Genomic DNA, 20,673 nt, shown 5'->3' on the forward strand with positions numbered 1-20,673 from the left:
TTATGTAAATTTATTTATTTTGTTTTTCTTCATTTACAATCACCCTGTTTTGGCCCTTGAAACTGTCAGAGATCGCTAATCCTACCCCTTAGCCAAAAGAGTTTGGAGAACCCTGATCTAGTGAGTTGAACGTGGCATGAGTGTTCAAGCTTGGAACACGTGTTCCCGACATAATGGTAGGATTTGTATTATATCTTGCTTTTTTTCTGCTGCAGAAGTCAAGAGAGTCGTTCTTGGCCTTTGCGCCTAGCCTGCCTAACTCCATAGATGGAATCAAGTCGGTATACCACATGAGAGATTTCTTGAATAAAAAAAAAAATTACACCATCTTCCCGAGAGGAACCATGGGGTGATGCGGAGCATCGCGGATCGTTATTAACGGTGTTATTAACGGTGTTTGTAACGTTGTTGAACTTCACGGTCCCGAACCTCAGGTTCTGCTGCTCGACGTTCACGAGCCAACGCGGCTTCCGGTTCTCGAAGGTCGGGTTCCGCCGCTCGCTTCGTACGTTTACGTTGAACTTCACGGTCCCGAACCTCAGGTTCTGCTGCTCGACGTTCTCGAACCGCCGCTGCTTCACGTTGTCGTGGTTCAGCATCCGTCGCTCGACGTTGACGAATGGACGCCGCTTCTCGTTGCCGTAGTTCAGGGTCTGCCGCTCGCTTCAAGCGTTTGCGCTCAGCGTGGCGTGCCCTTCGCTGCTTTGTCTTCAGTGGACGTAGCGTTGCTGTTAGTTTGTGGGGTGGTGCTGACGCTTGCTTGCGCCAACCCACTGACTGACGGGACTGTTGCTTCCATCACACTTCATCGGAAGAACGGAGTGAAGTGGAGTCAACAGTGGTGAACTGAACGCGCAGCGCGCTACCGGTACTTATATTCACACTTGAAGGAGAGGAGACTAGAGGAGGAGAGTTGCGCATGCGCGCGCGGTGTGAGTAGAAGCGAACGCACGCGAAGTGCACGCAGCTGGTAGAGAGAGAGAGCGGAGAGAGTAACTCGCAGCTGTTGGAGAGAGGGAAGGAGGAGAGTTGCGCATGCGTAGTGTGAGTGCGGACTACGACGCCGCGGGACATAGACCCGAGGAAGAGATGCTCCGCATCTAAAACAAGGAAGACTATGACACCTATGACATCGTCTACATGGTTACCGGGTAATTACACAACTTCTGCTATCCCCGAGACCGATTAATTCATATAGAGCCATTCGGTGCTTTGTGCACAATGTAAACGAAGTACTCTGCACATATTTATTCTTTATTTTTTGTTTAGTAACAATTTAAATACCTAAAGAGACAAAAACTTCAGATGAGTTTTTCAAACAAAACGAAACAAATGAATATAGACAATGATTTCGGACGTTGTGTTTCTTATAATCCCAATATCTCATTTAGTGGTGTTGCTCCAAAATTATAATTTGCTTTTCCAACTCTTCGCTAATGCTGGGGAGACATTCAACATGAATATGACATATATAATGTCATCCTGAGCTAAAAGTGGGGGCATAAGACGTGTCAAATTTAGAATATTCTCTGCCTAGTTGACACCCTGGTCAGGGGTGTGTCTGATATACAGGATGAAGGTTTGGTTTCTAACCGATCTTTTCAAAACGAAGTCACTTAAGACTGCTAACGTGTCGGAATGCAAAAGCATTCGTATACGTAGCGCATTTCTACAAGCTGCGATCCGCTCTGAGCCCGGACGGACTCTCTCTGCGGAGACTGCCCGGGCGGGCTGTGAGGTAGGCCGCTCTGCAGAGCACGGCCACTCACCCTGTTACCGGCGGCCGGGTCGTTGCTCCATGAATAGGGATCCTCTGTGAGGTGGCGGTCTTTGGAACTATGCCGCGCCACAGGCCAATGGTAGTTTATTCATGAATTCGTTGCTACATACTACAGCCCCGCTCCATGGGACAGGGAAATTACGTGGCAGAGCTTCAAAAGTTGACAACTTCGGTTTACTCTATGGGACCAGTTAATGCTTTCGCATTAAAACAAGAGTGAGAGTTAGACAGTGCCGTCTTCATAATGCATTTATTAGGCTCGGCGGACATTAGGTGAGAGGACACTCGTAATTCTAAGCTGGCTAATAAAAGAAAACAGTGAATTAACTTTTTAAATATTGATTTGCCAGGTTATGTTGATGTGATGTTGCAGTATTGAACGGAATTACTATTAGAGGCCAGATTATTCGAAAGAATTTGCGAAAACCTAATAGTGTTTTTACACGTTATTCAACAAAAGTTAGCAGTTTTTAGCCCGATTTAAACATTCTTGCCCAGAGAGCACGTCGAGCCCCGCCCACAATGAATCTTAGAAGAGTTACGCAACAGTTTCAGTCACTTCATCACTCGTGTCGTCGGCGCACCCACAAAGAACACGCTGCCCAGGTAGCGACGACATGATTGAAATGACTACGTCACGGCCAAAAGCGTCATTGTGGCTTGCGGTGGTCTTTTTTCGCGTAAGTTGTAAATCTGACTAAAACGTTATAATAATTAAGGATATTCAAAAAAATCTGATAAATACATAATAAAGACAGCACACTTCCAAATCACTCTTTAAAAAAAGTGTTCAAAAATACAATCTGACAGCCTATACATCGCAGTAGGGTTACAATAAGTAGCACGGCTAATATCAAAGGTGATGAAGACCTCGGTACCTTTACATTTAGTGAACAATGAAATGGTCTTAATATTCTTGAACGAGTCGCTAAATGTGAACTAACGTGTCAAACAGCCCAATCCACCATGAGACATCGAGGGCCTTAGGTAACATAGCATGAAAACATGCTAAAGCAGAATACCAGAGCATCGCGTTATTCGCATTGCTTTGGAGTGTGTCCGCAGGAATCTTATCATGACCTGATCGAACTGCTTAAGGAACAGAGTGACGGTAAAAAGGAATTGCGTTACCAGTTTATGCACAGTTGGAAATGAGCCCAGTGTAGCATGGTATACACTTACAGGGTTAAACCAATTGCCCGTTCAGATGTTTAAATATATAGCGTTCGAGATAGTAACGGGCGTATTTTTACCATTTTTCGTTTACATTGAAACAAACAGAGGTATGTCATAAATAAATCTGTGTGTTACCAAGCAACACAGTGTTAGGGCCAATATGAAACCGGAAAGGTTCACCTGGGTCTCTGCAGGGTTCAAAGAACCAACTGTCAACAAAAGACGGGACACACAAACATTTTAATTCCTTTATTATTAAGAAACATTCAACACCACTTGAACTCATTGTAATATAGAGCAGTAATAGGCAATCCTAAACAAGATAGTATTTTACAATACCTTCTTAGCTTCGCATGCAAAAAATAAAAATAATATGACTGATATAATCTTTACGAATATGAACAGTCTTGATTTTTTTATGCTTTTTTGTTGTTGTTGTTGTTTTGTTGTTTTTTTTTGTTTTTTTTTGTTTTTTTAAACTAGTTAACTGATGGTCGAAAATTGTTGAAAAATTTGTAGCATATGCATTAACCGGAATGAAAATTCAAAACAAAATCAGCATTATCTGTATCAACAAATCCGTTTTTTATTAATTTAAATAATGGTGCTTAAGATAAAAGTGTAAATATCCTAGAATTCTAAAGTATGATTATGTTATCCACATTTGATCCGCGTGTTTTCTCATGGCTCACGCCACATCAAGAAGGGACATGTTCATACTGACTGGGCCACAAGTCGACAAAGGCCACTGGGGTAAGATATAAGCGTCATATAATGCAATTTGAAGTAAAATTTGTGACCAATAAAATATCAAGCTAATACAAAATGTTAATAATGAAATCACGATTCTAAACTTACATTGAGGTCCGTTACTTTTGCTCATATTTTGGGCGCCCGCTTTACCTTTCCAGGGTTCGCGTTTATTGCCGCGCCATGTGGATCAAGTAGAGTGGGACTAGGAGAAGACAAGGCAAATACCTACTTGGGAGTACGTCATATGACTCATGAACTGGAACACATGTGAGCACGTGAAATATTGTTATTTTTTTTTATACGTGTGTAATCAAACGGAGATCACTGTTGAATTATGTTTACTCGGTATATAAGGCTGGAGGGTTTCCCTGTAGACTACAAGGAGTACTCCGGCCGTTCTGTGAGCTACTCGTACAAATTGAATTTTCTGACTTCTCGGACTTTAGTCTTCACAGTACGCTATTTATTTTCTAGAAATTCAGAACAGCAATTTAGAGAACTGTAATTGATGATGATGCCGAAACCAGTGTTCAGATTTCCGCGCTCTCTCCAGTGGTGTGACGTCTCGAAATGTACAGATTAATTACCCCACCAAAACTGAAAATAATTACACTGGCACAGAACACCGCAATCAAGCAATAGCTTGATTGCAATGTTTAGCACAGTGTACTGCATTTCAGCACTGCATTGTCAAGATAATTCATCGAACTTATTCAGAAGAAAATTATTTAATTTTAGTTAATTAGCCTAATGATCTACATTTGCTTTGCTCGGGGTGTTGAATTAAGAGATGGGGGCTATTCCTCCAGACAATTCAAATAATGTATTAAGTAAGAGTAATATTTACTCCACCTTTCCGTGTTTATGTGCCAAATGATAGCAGTCACCGAAAATATCGGATTCAAAAATAAGACTGCTATATATAGAGCTAGTGGGAACTTGGCGTACGTAGAGAGACGAGGGGGTCCGGTGTTGCTGCGTTGTTGCTGTTGTGTGCGTGGTTGTTCTGCGTGTGTTCCGTGTATTCTGTATGTTCAGTGAAGTATGTGCACCATGCAGCGTTCGAAAGTCGGCAATACCTAAAGAAAGAAAAAAAATGACGCCTCTCCGACTTTTTTTTTTGCCGTTTTGAGCGCCATCTGTTGAAAGCTATATCACTTACACGAGGGGAGGAAGTTTCCTCCATTGAGTGAAAAAAAGGTGGCAATTTTCCTCCCTTGTTAGGGGAGCAAATTTCCTCCCCGTTTTGTAGGAGGAAATTTCCTCCCTTTATAGAGCAATATAAGGGACACGCGAGTTCCTCCTTTAAGGGAGGAAGTACTACTCCCTTTTTTTTTAGAGTGTAGTCTTAAACAAAGCATATGGAGCGTTTTTGCGTGCTTGTCAGTGAATCAGTTACCAAGCATTCTTTTCCCAACATCGAACGTCTTGTAATCAGTTGGGAACATAGCGTACTGCCCACTTTGTACCATTTCTGTAGTCACACTTCAATGTTGCCAGTAGGCACTCCCGGTCTGAGAAACACGGTGAAAACAAAATTCATAAATCCAATAACTTCGCGAAATGTTTTTGTTTTCACACAATACTTGGGGAACTGGTACAGCCGCGTCTATTGGTGTGTTGAGGCAGTTTTCTGGAAAATCAGTGACATAAAAAAATCACCGCTAAACTTCTTCAAAATAAAATTTGAATGTCAATATGATGCAGGTGCACATTCCGTTGCAGGAATTTATACACTTTACAAATAAATTGCGTGACAATATTTGACTACAGTCAAACGCCAAATGAGCAGCACTAACAACTACTTGTCAATATACGAGAGGTGATCAATAATGTTTGGTTCGTAGGCCTGCAGATCTTTTTATTTTTCCAAAAAGAAGGAACTGAAATCTGGTGCATTTGAGTGAAAGTTTAGAATCTTCTCTTTCCCAGTCGCACTTAACTTTTCAATGTAGTCCGGTCACTACCGGTCACTGCTTTCCGCATGCAGTCGCAGATGATTGAGGGCGGCTGTTGGCACCAACGGCGCACTGCATCGGTAACCTCGTCGCTGGACGAAAACCTTGCACCCTTCAGACGTGCTTTTATCTTAGAGAATAGCCAAACGTCGGCTTGCACGAGGTCCGGGTTGTGAGTTGAATGAGGCAAGACATCTTGGGAACTACAACCCCTACAGCACGATGTTGGTATTGTAGAAAGCCGCCCTCTGTCATCTACGAAGGCATGTGGAGAGTAATGCACGGGTAGCGGAAGTGCTTCGTCACCGGTGGGAACTATGTTGGAAAGTTATGTGCTCCTGCGCCAGAAGAGATTTCAAACTTTGCTTGGAATATAACATATTTTAATTCATCACTCATTAAAATGCTACAGCCTAGGAGGTAAAAAACTCCTGACCACCCTTCGTGTATTTTTTAGCACTTAGCTTGAGCATCCACGCGAATTGATTTTGTAATACATACTTTTTCTTCTGTAAGGTGGTCAGTAGGAATATATTATAAAAGATAAAACAACAAACAGCGTAAACTAATAAAATACACATTGTGGGGGTAAAAATCAAGGCCTTCGAAAACAAATATTGAACATAGCAACTCCTCTTTCGGTGTAAATGCCAGAGTTCCGTCAAAAGCGTTCCTACTTGGTGTCATTCACATTAAGATATCACCTCTGGTCAAGTATACTTACAACACACACTTCCCACCTCATCAAAGATGATGATACTATAATGAGTGACAAGGTATGAGTTCCGGCCGAATTTGTCCCACCTCTCCCCACTACAGCAGAGAGGACGCTGGGGAGGAGGCGACTTCTATCCAGCGTTCACTCTACTAAAGGAAAAAAGAGCTGGGAGGAGCTTCTGCAGTACTTTTAACCTGTTACCGATTATAGTAATTTTAATCGTTCACGCTTCACAGAATGGGATGCCCTCACGACGGCGACCCTGCACCTTCTCATATTGAAGGTCCCGGATCTACAGGTTGTCCTTTTGCTGACGGATACCTTATGAGCTATTACGTACACAATACGAACCAGTACAAATTCTCCTCGTGTTGCAAGAACGAGATGAGCCGTATGGCCAGGTATGATAATTACGTGCATGTCACACCTGTCTGTAGTCTCGCAAAAGCAATGTATGTTGCCATTAATTTTTTTTAGACATTTCAGCGGTTTACGCGTAAAGGGTAACTCTTGGATTTCTGAGCGACACACAGATCTTACAGCTATATTTTCTGCAATGTATGAGCTCTTTGCATTATAGTTGCCATCGGAAATTCGAGGCAGTCAGAAATGCCTAAGTCGTTTTTGTTAGTTCTTTCTCCCAGTCGCTCAGAAGAGGCTCAAAGGACCAATACTGATGTCACTGACTGTACAATAAATGCAGCACCCTTAGAAATCAGAAAGATATCAGGTGAATGGAACTGCGAACTTTTACCTACCGAGCGACCGATGGAGCGATTCTCCCTCCTTTCCTAGCATCTGTTACCGCCTAAACGCCCTAAGTAAAAAACAAGTTGAATGTTACCTCCCGGATGATGCGTGTCTTGACAGCTGCGATTGGCTCGGGTCGGCCCGAATCATACCCTTTCCACGACGATTCGGCCGCAAACCACAGCGCTACTTGGTTTCCTCTTATGACACGAGAATCGCTTGCAATTCATCGCTCACGCGTGAACCAGCCCCTGCCAGGCGGGGGCGCGGGAACCTCTTGACCCATACCGGCTGCTGCTAATGTGTCGTAATTAGAGTTCCGTCTTTTGGGAAATTAAAAAAAAAAAAAAAACCGAAAACTACCCGCCGCTAAAAATTTAATCAACTCGGATTTATCCGATCAACTCCGAATTTCAATGTGCCGACCCCCCCCCCCCCCCACACACACACACACACGTGCACAATTATTTTGCAATTAGGTTTGATCAGCCCACAGAGTAAATCTACCTGGGAAAATGCCACCAAAGTTACCTTTCACATCTCGGTCAGGACGACATGTCATTGTATTTTCTGGTCATGGCAAAAGTCACTGTTTATGTTTCCAGTTTCGGTCATACTATTAGAGCTTCAGAGTATGAGAGGTTGTGCTTTTGTAACAGTGAAAGCTATAAAAATAAATAAATACATTGCACAGAGGTGGAAGGAGGGACAGTTGAAACTTCTTTATCATATGCTTTACCTCTCCACCTCGCGCGGCCGCGCTGTACGTTGGTGGAATAGGATGTAATCGATACAGGCTTCCAAGCGCTTACCTTCGGGAGTTTACTGATCTTAAGGTATCGACGTTTATCGAAGCAGCTCTTGTGTACAACTTTTGTCGTAGCACAATTTAGTATTGCCATTGATAATGGCACCGACGCCAAATCCATCTGAAGAAAATATTAATTAATACATGCATATCTTTTTTAGTCTAGCATACGTTGACAGCGGAATATTATTTATTTATTTTTAATATGAAACACCACGAAATTTAACTCCGAATTTCGGAAAATTGCGAATAAAAAAATAAAAAAAAACTCCGATAAACTCAGAGTTTTCGGCAAAAGATGAATTCCGAAAAAGACCCTCTGAATTGGCCGAAAAAAAACAAAAAAACTCCGAAAACACGGAACCCTAGTCATAACGGTCTTTCTTCGTAGGATACGAACATTCGAACGCGGCATACTTGCGTTTTAGAGCGCAGCTCTTAGGGGCCCGTTCCCGGCTTGAGCGGCGTCGCCGTCGGCGTCGCCGTCGGCGTCGCCGTTGGCGTCGCCGTCGCCGTCGGCGTCGGCGTCGGCGTCGGCGTAACCAAGGTCATCCCAAGGTCACGTGGCCCCAAGGTCATCCCAAGGTCACGTGACCCCCAAGGTCACCCCAAGGTCACGTGACCCCCCCCCCCGAAGTCACGTGACACCCCAGGTCACGTGACCACCCCCAGGGTCACGTGACCTCGCCGATGACGTCATCGTCACTGATGACGTCACCGGCATCCGCATCGTCATGGTCATCAGTGATGATGACGATGACGATGCGGATGGCGGTGAGGTCATCAGTGACGTCACTGATGACGTCATCAGTGATGATGACGATGACGATGCGGATGCCGGTGACGTCATCAGTGACGTCACTGGTGACGTCAGCAGTGATGATGACGATGACGATGCGGATGCCGGTGAGGTCATCAGTGACGTCACTGATGACGTCATCAGTGATGATGACGATGCAGATGCCGGTGACGTCATCAGTGACGTCACTGGTGACGTCAGCAGTGATGATGACGATGACGATGCGGATGCCGGTGAGGTCATCAGTGACGTCACTGATGAGCTCATCAGTGATGATGACGATGCGGATGCCGGTGACGTCATCAGTGACGATGACGTCATCGGGGAGGTCACGTGACCTCGGCGGGGGGTCACGTGATCCTGGGGTTGGTCACGTGACCTGGGGGTGTCACGTGACTTCTGGGGGCATCCGCATCGTCATCGTCATCATCACAGATGACGTCACCGACATCCGCATCGTCATCGTCATCATCGCTGATGACGTCATCGGAGTCCACATCGTCATCGTCACTGATGACGTCACCAGTGACGTCACTGATAACATCATCGGCATCGTCACGTGACCCCCCAAGGTCACGTGACCCCCCAAGGTCACGTGACCCCCCAAGGTCACGTGACCCCCCCCCCCAGGTCACTTCACCCTTCCCCCAGTACCCTCCCCCCCTGCTCCTCAAGAGCTGCGCTCTAATTCGGTGTTACAGGGAGTTGTAAACGGCTTTCAATTTTTTTATTGTTTTGTTAGGCTCACTGTTTTCATTTTACGAAGCCACTGAGGGCACAGCATTGGCGTCTTTTAAATATCCAAGTCGTGTGCACCATATAGAGGTATGTAAATGATCTTCCTTGGTGACAGTTGTCTACGGTTGTGATAGCACTGAGAAGGCAACCCCCCTTTTTCCACAAGAGAGGGGTGACGGACATGTTTGCACGTTCGTAGACGTCGAACATTCGGTGAAATCAGCGTGCAGAGTGAACGTATACGAAAGGATTGGACAATCGAAGTTCATAAATGACAAGAACTAAAATTACTCGCGCTTACGCGAGCGCATATATAGAACCCTCACATATGTTCTTACCAGCCGCGTCGCCAGAGGATTTGGGGTGCTTGTGTGGGGAAAGGGGAAAGGGGGGAGAGGGGGCGGAAGCGGCGGACGGGACTTCAAAGCCATTCGGAGCCGGGCGTGAAGAAGGCGCAATATTGCCGCGCGCCAAGTAGGCAGCGCGGCCGTAGCCTAACGGTTATCGCGCTTGCCTCCCACGCGAAGGGCCAGGGTTCGATTCCTGGCCGCGGCTATGCATTTTTGTTGACACTGTAATGTGATGTTCTGGTGAAATCGAGAGCCGTCTAGCTGATTCGAGGTCAGAATGTTCTACGCGTCGAACCTTCTACGTCGAACGCTCCAGAAGCCAACGTGTGTACAAAAGCGGCTCCGCGGGCAAGCCGGAGTCAGTTTCGCCCCAGCGTTCGACTCTGCTGCTACGCCGACTTCGACGCCCGCGACGCTCTGTTATTATCTTTTGTACCCTTTTATTTTTGGCACAAGTTCGCCACATTAAACGTTTATTTCTTCCTGTTTATTTCTTGTTTATTGGTCACCACCCGTGACAATATGTATCGGGGGGTCGCCAACATTTAGAGCGGGAGGGAGACGGGGGTTTTCTTCTTTTGGTGCCAGTGGTGTGTCGCGCCCAACGTTGAATAGCGCACTGAGAATCGTGTAAAATCATATATTTTCGCTGATCATGAACTGATTAGGTATTATTTACCGGTGTCTTTCCACCTTTCTGACTGATCCTCAATGTGGTTTATATTTGTAGCACAGGACGTTAAATTGATTTTAATGTAATGGATATTCTTTTACGATTTAGCGAAGGTTGATTATTTTCTTTATAGCCAACCGTGACCTTACATTGAAGTTGCAAATATAAATGCCCGAGCTAACTAAGCGTGCGCATCCGAACCAGTTAGGGATGCATATCAGGGAATGATACGAGACTAGCAATCATTTTGTTGGCACCTTCCCATTTTCTACGCTTCTGATCTCTAAAGTTTGATCATTCAACATATAAAGTTCGATGGCTCCTGCTGGCGTATGTTGAAGTTGATTGGACACAGTTTCCTTCCGTTCTGCCTCAACATTCAAGGGTGATTTCGTCGAGGGCCCTGGTCGTCTACTGAGGACCACCGCAAGCTGCTGTTGCTGCCACCTTAGTATTAGTCAACTCGTAAACAGCACTTCTTAACACTTTTTTTTTTTGCAGGTACGAGTAGTCTTATATTTTATTTTTAAATTCTTTTTCGAATTCGGGCACTTCGGTGCAGGCTTTGATTTTTATCTTGGTGTTTCTGCTGTTTCCACATTTTTCAGAGAAAACTGGGCGTATACTTAGGTAAACGGTCAGCTAGAACGATAGGGACAATACACAAGCAGGGAGAAGCAGAGACATACATAACGTACCAAATAGCTCAACTTAAGCCGGCTATGCTTAGTCTAAATGAATGAGGGGAAGGCACACAGGGCGCGTGCGTCTGTATTTTGGTGAGTGATTATGCTTTTTTTTTGTCTATGTTCTTGCGGGCATGATGATATATATCCTCAGTAAACACAGACGACGAAGAGGAAACGAAGATGTCACCAGGACGTCTGACTCGCGCCTGATGTTTATTGTATAAAATAGAAACAAAGATATTTTTGAAACTGATTACAGACACAGAGATTAAAATGCACGCCTACCGGGCAACAAGAGGCTCTCAGTGTGATATCTCATTACAAATTGGCACGTCATGATAGACCAAAGGTACACCCGTGGGCGATACGAAGGTGAACAGCCGTCTTGTTTTTGACGCTCCCGCAAGTTTTGGAAGAAGCTCTGTTCCAGAAGAGGGCTAGAACGCAAAGTTTAGACCCAAAGCCACGTACCATTTGAGACGATGAGAGTTAATATAGCTTTAGGGAGCCGTAAAACAGGCGAGAAACCAGGTAAGGTGTTCACCTTCATATTGCCGGCGGGTGTACGTTTTATTACACTTCCTTTGCGGGTCACCCGCTGTCCTGTCGCGTTCGTTTCCTCTTCGTCGTCCGTGTTTGCCGAGGCTGTATTTCATCCTATTTTGCTGTTACCAACTGGCCTAATTTACGACCCTACTTTATATCCTTGCTAGATGTTTCGGTTGGGTATTGTAGGTCTGGTAAATCACTTCAACAAAATTACTTAGAAATTGGTTAGGTTGATCCACATTTGTAAAGTATTCCACAATATTATTGTTTGTGTGTTTCTATTGGTGTCTTCTAATGATTCCAGTTACGCGAATGTCTGGCTCATTGTAACGCTGTTTTCACTTTCAGCGTTCTTGTTTCTCACAAGAATTAGGATCGACTCCGAATAAGTTCCCACAAGTGTATTTTCGTGTCGTAGCACCAATGTACTTGCAGGGTTTGACGGAATTATTAAGGAAACTCTTCAAATAACAACTGTTTTTGTGTTCTTTCCTTTCGATGCCCACGTCCTTTCTAGCTTCATGACAAAAGTGGTAAACATATATATCTACATCCTAAGTAATCTTGGAGCGACTACGTTCACGGAATGCACTTGCGGGAGCCAGTCGGCGCAATCTACGAAGCGCGCTTGGCGAGTGACGCGGCTAGTCTGCTTAGACCTAAAAAAAAAGAACAGTCAGCAGTGTGGCACGCAGTATGAAGTTTTACTATGCCCAGGGCCAGAGCACAGGCAGTTTTGTCTTTTTTTGCATTTTTTAGATCTAAACATTTTTGTCCCGTAAATTACCGAACTTGATGGCATGCTCCTTAGATCGGAGGGGTTTATTCTATCCAGTGATTTACGAGAAAGTAGATGTTCTGCATTTTTTAGTGTCGTTACCTTAAAAGGGGGTAAAACCAGAACCCTTAAAACAGGTATTCAAGATTCACCTCACAGGAGGCAAACACAGCACGTTGAAGCATGGGCTGCTATTCACAAAAGGAGGTAAAATATGCTTGAAACATGTATTCATACCCCAAAATGAGGTTAAAATAGCCCATTAAGGAAAAACTAAAATTTAAAAAAAAATCGTTTTAAGGCTTTAAATTTGACATCTATTTTTTAAAGTTTTGTACGAAACAAATTTGTTTTCACGCAGTATTTACTGAGAGGCAGTTTAGGTGGAGGTCACGTACTGCTTTGAACCCCCCACACATATGATTGGCATCACTCATTAATACTGGATTGGCCTGGCTGTTCGGCCATACACGCTCGAGGGTCTAGTGCCTTCCTATCGCAACGTCCGGTGATTCTAGTCTCGCGCCTCCCACAGCCTGCTAGTCGTGCGAGCAGATGCGTGGAAACCATTGGCGTCCTCTGCAATTCCACCACCGTCTACGGTTGTTTAAACGGCCGTAAGACGCGGCCGTGAAAGCGGCGCGTCCGCGTCCGCCTTCGCCTGTGTTTGTCTGCTCTAGACATGGTTCAAAAGTTATGTGCCCATTAAAAAGGAAAATCGGATCAGCTACACATTGATGGTAGGAACGACATTGCCGAACGTGCACGTAGCGCGAGCGGGTATCTTGGACTTATACTGCCGTTGCACGAGGGCTCGTGGGTCGGGACGCATTTGAACGCAAGAAGCTAGCACTTGTGTCCGCCATTGTGAAGGAACTCCGCAGATTCCAACAGAGGCCACAATTTCCAAAGGGCCCTATTCCGACCCCATCTAAAACCGTCTGCGAGGCTCGCAAGACATGACCATGAAAGCGGATTCTAGCGTTCTATCGTGCACAAACCGTGGTCTAATACGAGCGTCTCTCAGCGTTTTTCGATGTGCAACAAAAGATGACCCGAATGACTAAAAAAATTATGCTGGCCTTTAAGTTGTTCTGTTCTTGCTCTCTTGTTGTTGTTTTGTTTCGTGTGTGATCCTTGAGCAAGGTGGGTGAACATCAAGACGCACAATACAAGCGCGACGTATAAATTTTGCTTTGGCAGATAAGGTGCCCTGCAATGCTTGCCTTTCGAAGCGGAATGACGGTAATATGCCTGAACAGATTCGATGCGAGCCGAGCACCCGCGTTTCATCCTAAAGGGAACTCCCAATTTCTTACCTGTGAAAGTGTATTCTTACTACTGAAAACCGTGGTCGCAATCTCGACGGTTCCATAAATCACAGGTTTATGATTTATGAGAGGAGGCACTTGAACCAAAGAAAGGCGCTAAGGCCCGATTTTCTGGTTTTGAACGTACATGTAAAAGTGGAAACTCTTATCTTACTTGATCAGGGTTTCACTGTACAAATGATTGCATGAGCCAGTAAAGCTTACTACGAAAGACGGCGCCATGCACTTCTCGTGGCGATGTGCCTAAAGACAACGAGTTGATCTCCGATTACTGACTGAGAAACGATTACGATGCGATTCAAATCTCCAATTATTAGTAACGCTCCGTAGCCATTGAGAACATTTTATTAGACGGTAAAAATGCTAAAGAACTACTCATATAGCAAACGTAAAACTGTTTACATGCCGTGTATCTTAAGCTGTCACTGACCCTTTTTACTAAAGTTTGCTTATTTATTTTGTCAAATAATTTAAAAAAAAAGGTTAAGCGAAAGTTTACAGGAAGGGTTGATAGGTATTCACTGAATGCAAAATAGAGACCGTTGTATAAAATTTAGAATAATATTTAGGACAATGGTCACGGAAAACATGCACACGGACGCCCTACCAAGTCCTCGAATTTAATTATAACATCGAAAGACCGAATTATGTTTGTTTTTTTTTATGTAAAGATTGATCAAGTTAAAGTAACCAATCTAAATAAACAATTACTTGAGGGTGAAGAACGTTTTTCGCAATAAAGTTTCTCGTTTAAGGAAAATATAAAGAATAAATAAACACGAAAGAAAGAGTAACAATATCTGCAATTCTGATCCGGTCAGCATTGCGTTCTTCTTGACCTCTGTGTTTTTTGTTTTTGTTTTTCTTTTCTCACATTTCCCGTTTCCCTCTCTAATGCATACTGAATAAAACGCGCGCCTCTTTATTAGGTCGCTACGAGCAAAATGCCTGCCCATTAAAAGTGCCAAATCTAAAGTAAAAAAGAGGGATAAGAGCTTGCCTGGAGAGGGAGTGCCCAAGACAGCTCAATGCAAGAGAGCATTCCCTGATTTGAAAGAAACGTACCATATGAAGGCATGTTCCTTTTCTTTTTTAATGGAAGCATGCGAAGTCCTTTGTTCTTTTCATAAACTTTTTTTTGTTTTTGTTTTTTTTCAGGACAAGCCGGTCGTAAAGTGTGGAATGCAGTGTTTTATTCCCAAACGACTGTACGGCTACGCTACACACATCATGGTTTCACTAATGGATGGGACAACATGCAACAAAAGAGGGCATGTAGGTCTTTCCGTGACATTGTTGGAACGTCACGGCTACTTTAGACTTTTGCATTCGAGTGTGATTGACTGCGTTGAGACCGTCTGCAACTGCTTGTGACGAAACAATCCACTGGTGCCATCTATCAAGCAGCCCTGGAACAGATCCGCTCTGAGTGTACCTATAGACTAAATGTTTTCTTTTTCTTTAAATTTGCGATATCAAAAACTTGTATGCACTATATCGGCAAGAAATGGCGTCTAATAACATTGCAATAATTATTTGAGACACGCAGTGAACGAGTGATGCGAAATACATGTACGTACTCAAACCCGAAATGTTCTAGGTCTGTCCAATAGATAGTGCCGGACTGTTAACAATATTGATGATAATATTTATTTTGGTTCAGGAGAACCGCGGCGCCGCAGAAAGGCAAGTGTCCCATACCATGAAGGCCTGCGGCGCCGCATCTAATGACGGTGGGATGAAATTGTGTACAGAAGACATAGAGGTGCTGACAATGTTGAAATGGAGCTTGCGGGCGAGGGCGGCGGGATGATGCTACGAATGATGGGGGTCCGATGTTGATTAGTGAGTTGCTCGCTGGGACGCTTATCTTTCAACTGGTCTCAAGTCTGGCTGAACCCGGGGAAGCGTCCGGGCAAGACCTCCAGGGTGGTGTACGGTGGCTTCACCGTGCGTGTTCTACCTTCGTGAACGGTTTCATGCTGTTGCGACACAGTTACTTACTCTAAAACGTACATATGTGAAAGAGCCTTCACCGTTCTTTGAACGTAGTACGTTATGAGACTTTTCTAAACCTTAAACACGGTGAGGAATGAGTTTCCCATTCTTATCTCACCCTTAAAAAGGCATCCCGAACCTCTTGATGGCAAACTGAACAGTAAATAGCCTACGCGAGCTCAATGTTTGGTAACCAAGTGGCGGCGTTACGTTTGGGGGACACTGCGCATGTCGGAGGAAAGTAGAAGCCTCGTTTCCCCTTAACTTCTATGTGTAGAAATTTTGTGTGCGCTTTTAAGTACGTAGTCACAAAGCAAAAACGAGCAAAACACGAAACAAATAATGTAACTTGTTTTTACAGCGGAACTGTTAAGGGTTAGTTTCCCCAGGATTGTGTCCCCCGCCGACATCTGGACGCGTACCGCCATTTATGAGCAACGGCGGCCAGTCACATATCTGGTGGCCGCCGTCACTCATAGATGGCGCAGCCTTTCCACTCTGGCTTGCCGACTTGAGACCGGCCATTACTTCCCATGGTACAGCTCCGCTGGCCTCTCTTCTTTACCAGAGTGGAAAGGCGGAAAGTTTTTAAGGGGCAAAGCTCCTTAAGGGCTAGCCACGTGGGGCTAGCCATGTCCGTATGTCCGTCCGCCGTCGGGTGCACGTGCTCCTGCTCGCGAGCTCACGTGCTCGTGTAGGGCAAAAAAACAAACAAAAAAACAACCGTATCTCCACGTGGTGAATGATGTTGATTGGGGCGAAGCTCTGGTGGTGCTTGTCTGCGTGGATGCTGAGCAGCAGCATGCCGAGCCTTTCGTTCGTTTTCATCCATGTCACGCTGCGGTTAAATGCTCAAATGAGCATATAACCACGTTCCACACATTGTCTTTCTGACATGGATGAAAACGAACGAAAGGCTCGACATGCTGCGGCTCACCGTCTACGCAGACAAGCACCACCAGACCTTCACCCCAATCAACATCATTCACCACGTGGAGATGCGGTTGTTTTTTTGTGTTTTTTTTTGTTGCTGTTGTCTCTTCCAACATAGATAGGGCCTACAACTACACTTTTTCTGAAATGTGATCCTACAAGGCGCGAAGAAAAGCGTTAAAATTCACTTCCACCAAACATTGTTAATTTTTATTTTGAGCGAATCTTCTGGGCAGTGTCGAAGTCTCCCAAAATGACCTCTTCTGCGATATTCTCTCCTGCGACGCGAAAATATCTCTGGGAGGACGATCGTTTGCAATATAAATATGATAAAAAAAGAACACGGTAAAATTCGTTCCAGCGTTTTTTTTTGTTTTTGTTTTTTTAATTCGAAGAGTTTTTTCTAACGAGATAAGCAACTGGCTTACAAGATGCCATTGAAATGCTTTCTTTTTCTCATCCACGCTCGATTTCACGACGCAAAATGAATGCGCGGATTGTGGGTCGGTTCCGGTTCGGAATTTTGCCGATGCTGTTTGGATGCGAATACAGGCGGCGGATTGGACGGGGACGCAATAATATGAGAACATTAGGGATGCGAATCGGATGCAAATCACCATACTGTTGTCCGCGCAGGGCTCGAACCATGGGATATTATATACATTTTGTATGGGTGATGCGTTTATTGGTTTTTCGGGGTTGCTCAGTAAACAATTGTTTACTTTGTATCGTTTGTACTTTATTCGGAGAGCAAGTCCCCTGCTCCTTGCACGAGGGGTTCCGGTGACGTCAGACCGATGCCGACTTTTGATTGGCCTTGGTCGGAAGGATAGTGGGTGTACCTCAAAGCTAGATGCCTCGAGATCTACCCACTATTTTGTTTTTCGATCAGCCGATAACAGCTCAGCGTTCTGGCATTATCGCAACCCGTGTGCAAGAAGCAGACGAACTCGCACTCCCCATAGCTGACTGTGGAGATCAGGCCTAACTAACCTTACGGGTTTCATTATTTTTCTAGGTCTGCATTAACGGCCGCTGCAGGAAGAAGCAAAAAAGATATCTGTCTTAAGTCACGGAAATATAATCGAAATGTTCCTCTGACACAAATCACGTCTCTGCACTAAATCTGCGTCGTACATTAAAAAAAAAAGCAAAAAAAAAAAACGAACACGTTTAGGTTTAGTATATTAGCGTGATAAATAAACGTATTAAAGAAACATGATCGTGTCACTTAAACAATTTTAAAGCAGCCAAGTTACCGACGGCGTTTTTCTCATCCTAATTACTTCTTCGGTATTCTTATGGGCAAATTCAGCGATCCTGTATTACGCAGCGAAGATGAGAAGGTAGGGACACGCCACGACCTGCCTTTCTTAAGCGGTCGCTAACAATGGTGTCTCTACAGCCAATCTTAATAGAAAAAATTGCTATTCCTTTTTTATAATAAATTAGTTGCAGCTCACGAACGAACGGAGTATTCAACGTTTCGTGTAAGGTTCAATTCAACTGAATTTTCAATAAAACATGGAAGCAAAACGACTGGGTTTGATTTGAGATGCAACTTTGTTCCCATCGAAAATGCTGATGTAAATTAGAGTTGACACCAGACACTGTTGGCGCGGTGGGCCATGTCGGTGCGATTAAGCTATAATGCACGACTGCGTAAGTGAGAAATAACATTTTTTTGCCCATCTCAAGTGGAGTGTTAGATATTAGACGGAGGGCGTCGCTCAACCGCTCTGTTTAGTACGACAAGCAAAAATAAAGCGTTCGATGGCCGCTGTTAAGTTGTCCAACACAGAACAAAGTTTTCAGCTATCCAGAAAAAAGGTTTAGAGATGTGAGTATTTGGGGAAACTAGTATAATCATGTTTCGATAAACGAGTTATTTGTTAGCAAAACTAGAGAGAGTCTTTGTGACCTACCCAATTGTGGATATCTGTGCGCGTGGCCATCTTGATAGCGTTAAGAGTTTTGTGGTTCAGCTCCTCAGCATTGCGATGTAAGTTGGTCATTACAAGTGGCTGTGATATAGTGAATTCGTGGTTTTTCGGATTCAAATCTCTTTAGCAGGAGCAGACTTTAGCAGGAGCAGACTTATGGCTCAAACTTGAGGGAAGGCTGGGGGGGGGGGGGGGGGGGGGGGGGGGCGGGGCGTTTGAAGGGAAACCCGGTGCCACGGGCGAAGCATAGAGCAGATATACCTTATTAGATTAATATTTGCAATTCCACCTCAAAGTACACATTTATTTTTAAAAATGAGACTGTATGTCGCCTTTAAGAACATTGCCCTTGAGAAGCTGAGGGAAGGTGGATAGTAAATAAATGCCTTCATATATACTTACAGTTTCCTTACCTCTAAGTTAACAAAATCACAATAAAAACACATATATCCTCTTAAGAGAATAAAACTATTTTAAATATCCCCCCTGGAAGTCTTATTAGCCGCGTCCCACTAAAGCGGCAAACAGCACCAAACGACAGCGACACGCGACAACGAGCGACAGACGACACCGACGGGCAGCCTGTTTGTCGGAGTCCGCCGTCCCACCTGGCGGACACAACGCAGAACACGGGGACAAGGAAACTTTAAGGCCTGCCCAAACAGGCTCCTACGAAAATCGTCAGGCCGCACGACTCCCGCAAAAATCGTGAAAATTGAAGCGTCCGGTAGCCGTCGGTCGTTTGTCTGTCTGGACACCGGCCAAGCCAAATTCACGACTCTCCTCCTCGCCTCCTCCACTTCTCTTTGACGTCGGTGCTCGCCACACTTAACGCCACAGCCACCTGCCAATGGTGTTCCTGATGCTTTCCTATCTCCTACGGCTCACCTCCGCCCCCTATCGTCATTTACAACGCTCACGACCACGACGAAGTCGCCGACCTTGCTACCGCCGGCACCTCAGCAGGAAGGCCAAAGAGATCCGGCTTCGGGTGGATTTGGAAGATTCCTGCTTCGAAGCGCGTGTTTCGGCCACCCCGGCTCAGCTTCCCTTGTCAAAATAAACGTTCGTAGCTCGAAAAAAAAGAAAGAAATAAAGTGCAGTGCGCGACAGTGAGACTTTTAGTGGCATGCAGAATGTTTTACTCAACTCCAAACCAACCAGGTTTGTTTGTCTATACGAGGCAAGTTGGGAACAAGAGCCGCGGGAATCCGATCCAATCCACAGAACTGCTGGAAGATACCTTGGACACGACGCACGCTCTCCTGGCTTTCCCCTCACACTCGAGTGTTCCCTTTGCCGTTTTCGGGACTTCCAAACCGGAGGAGGCCTTGAGCGATGGACCGACAGCCAACAGAGCGTGTGAGTGGCTCTCCGGACCCACGTGATGAGCAGAGCAAGGCCGCCGTGGAGGTAGCGAGGGGGACATTTGACGGGGAGAAGTTTCCCTCCAGTAGATTTGACAGGGGGAAATTCCCCCCCGGCAGCCGGAAGCGGAGCGCCTGACGATGTGTCGGAGTCGTGAGTTTTGTAGTATCCTGTTTGGACGCCCCTCCAAGCTGCTCGTCGTTAAAAAAGCAATACAAATACGGATAACGCACCAAGTGTGTTCTTCATGCTAGCCACAGATCCCTACCACCAATGTTCAATAAACCCCATTTTTACAGCGAAGCTGTATACCTCTACCAGGCAAAAAAATCTTCGTGTCGTTGGCGTTATAAGGAAACAACTCCCGGCGAACAATTGAAGGCAAAACAGCATATCTCCTTTGAAATCAGTCATTTTAATAAAGAAAACCACAAAACAAGCATCAAAACCACGTGATGGTTGTTAAGGCGCGTGTGAAGAATAAGAACACCCTCCCACGCGTTCCGGTAAAGGCTACGGCTGTCGGAATTGTTTGCGGTTCAATCAACTCGGGGCTCGATTATTGATCGTGGTTTGACCTC

General features: G+C 44.9%; 1 protein-coding gene across 1 annotated transcript; it reads left to right on the forward strand.

Moving 5' to 3' along the window:
• Positions 1-173: 173 nt before the first annotated feature.
• LOC115324592 (venom metalloproteinase antarease-like TpachMP_B) lies at positions 174-17,850 on the forward strand. Its single transcript, XM_040211063.2, has 8 exons — positions 174-309; positions 1,103-1,151; positions 3,660-3,709; positions 3,868-3,976; positions 6,622-6,786; positions 14,780-14,924; positions 15,009-15,125; positions 17,800-17,850. The coding sequence occupies exons 1-8, from the start codon at positions 174-176 to the stop codon at positions 17,848-17,850; spliced, it is 822 nt and encodes a 273-aa protein (XP_040066997.2).
• The last annotated feature ends 2,823 nt before the right edge of the window (positions 17,851-20,673 follow it).

The sequence above is a fragment of the Ixodes scapularis genome, unplaced genomic scaffold, assembly GCF_016920785.2.
Source record: "Ixodes scapularis isolate PalLabHiFi unplaced genomic scaffold, ASM1692078v2 PGA_scaffold4__175_contigs__length_147842914, whole genome shotgun sequence".
Classification (NCBI taxonomy): Eukaryota; Metazoa; Arthropoda; class Arachnida; order Ixodida; family Ixodidae; genus Ixodes; species Ixodes scapularis.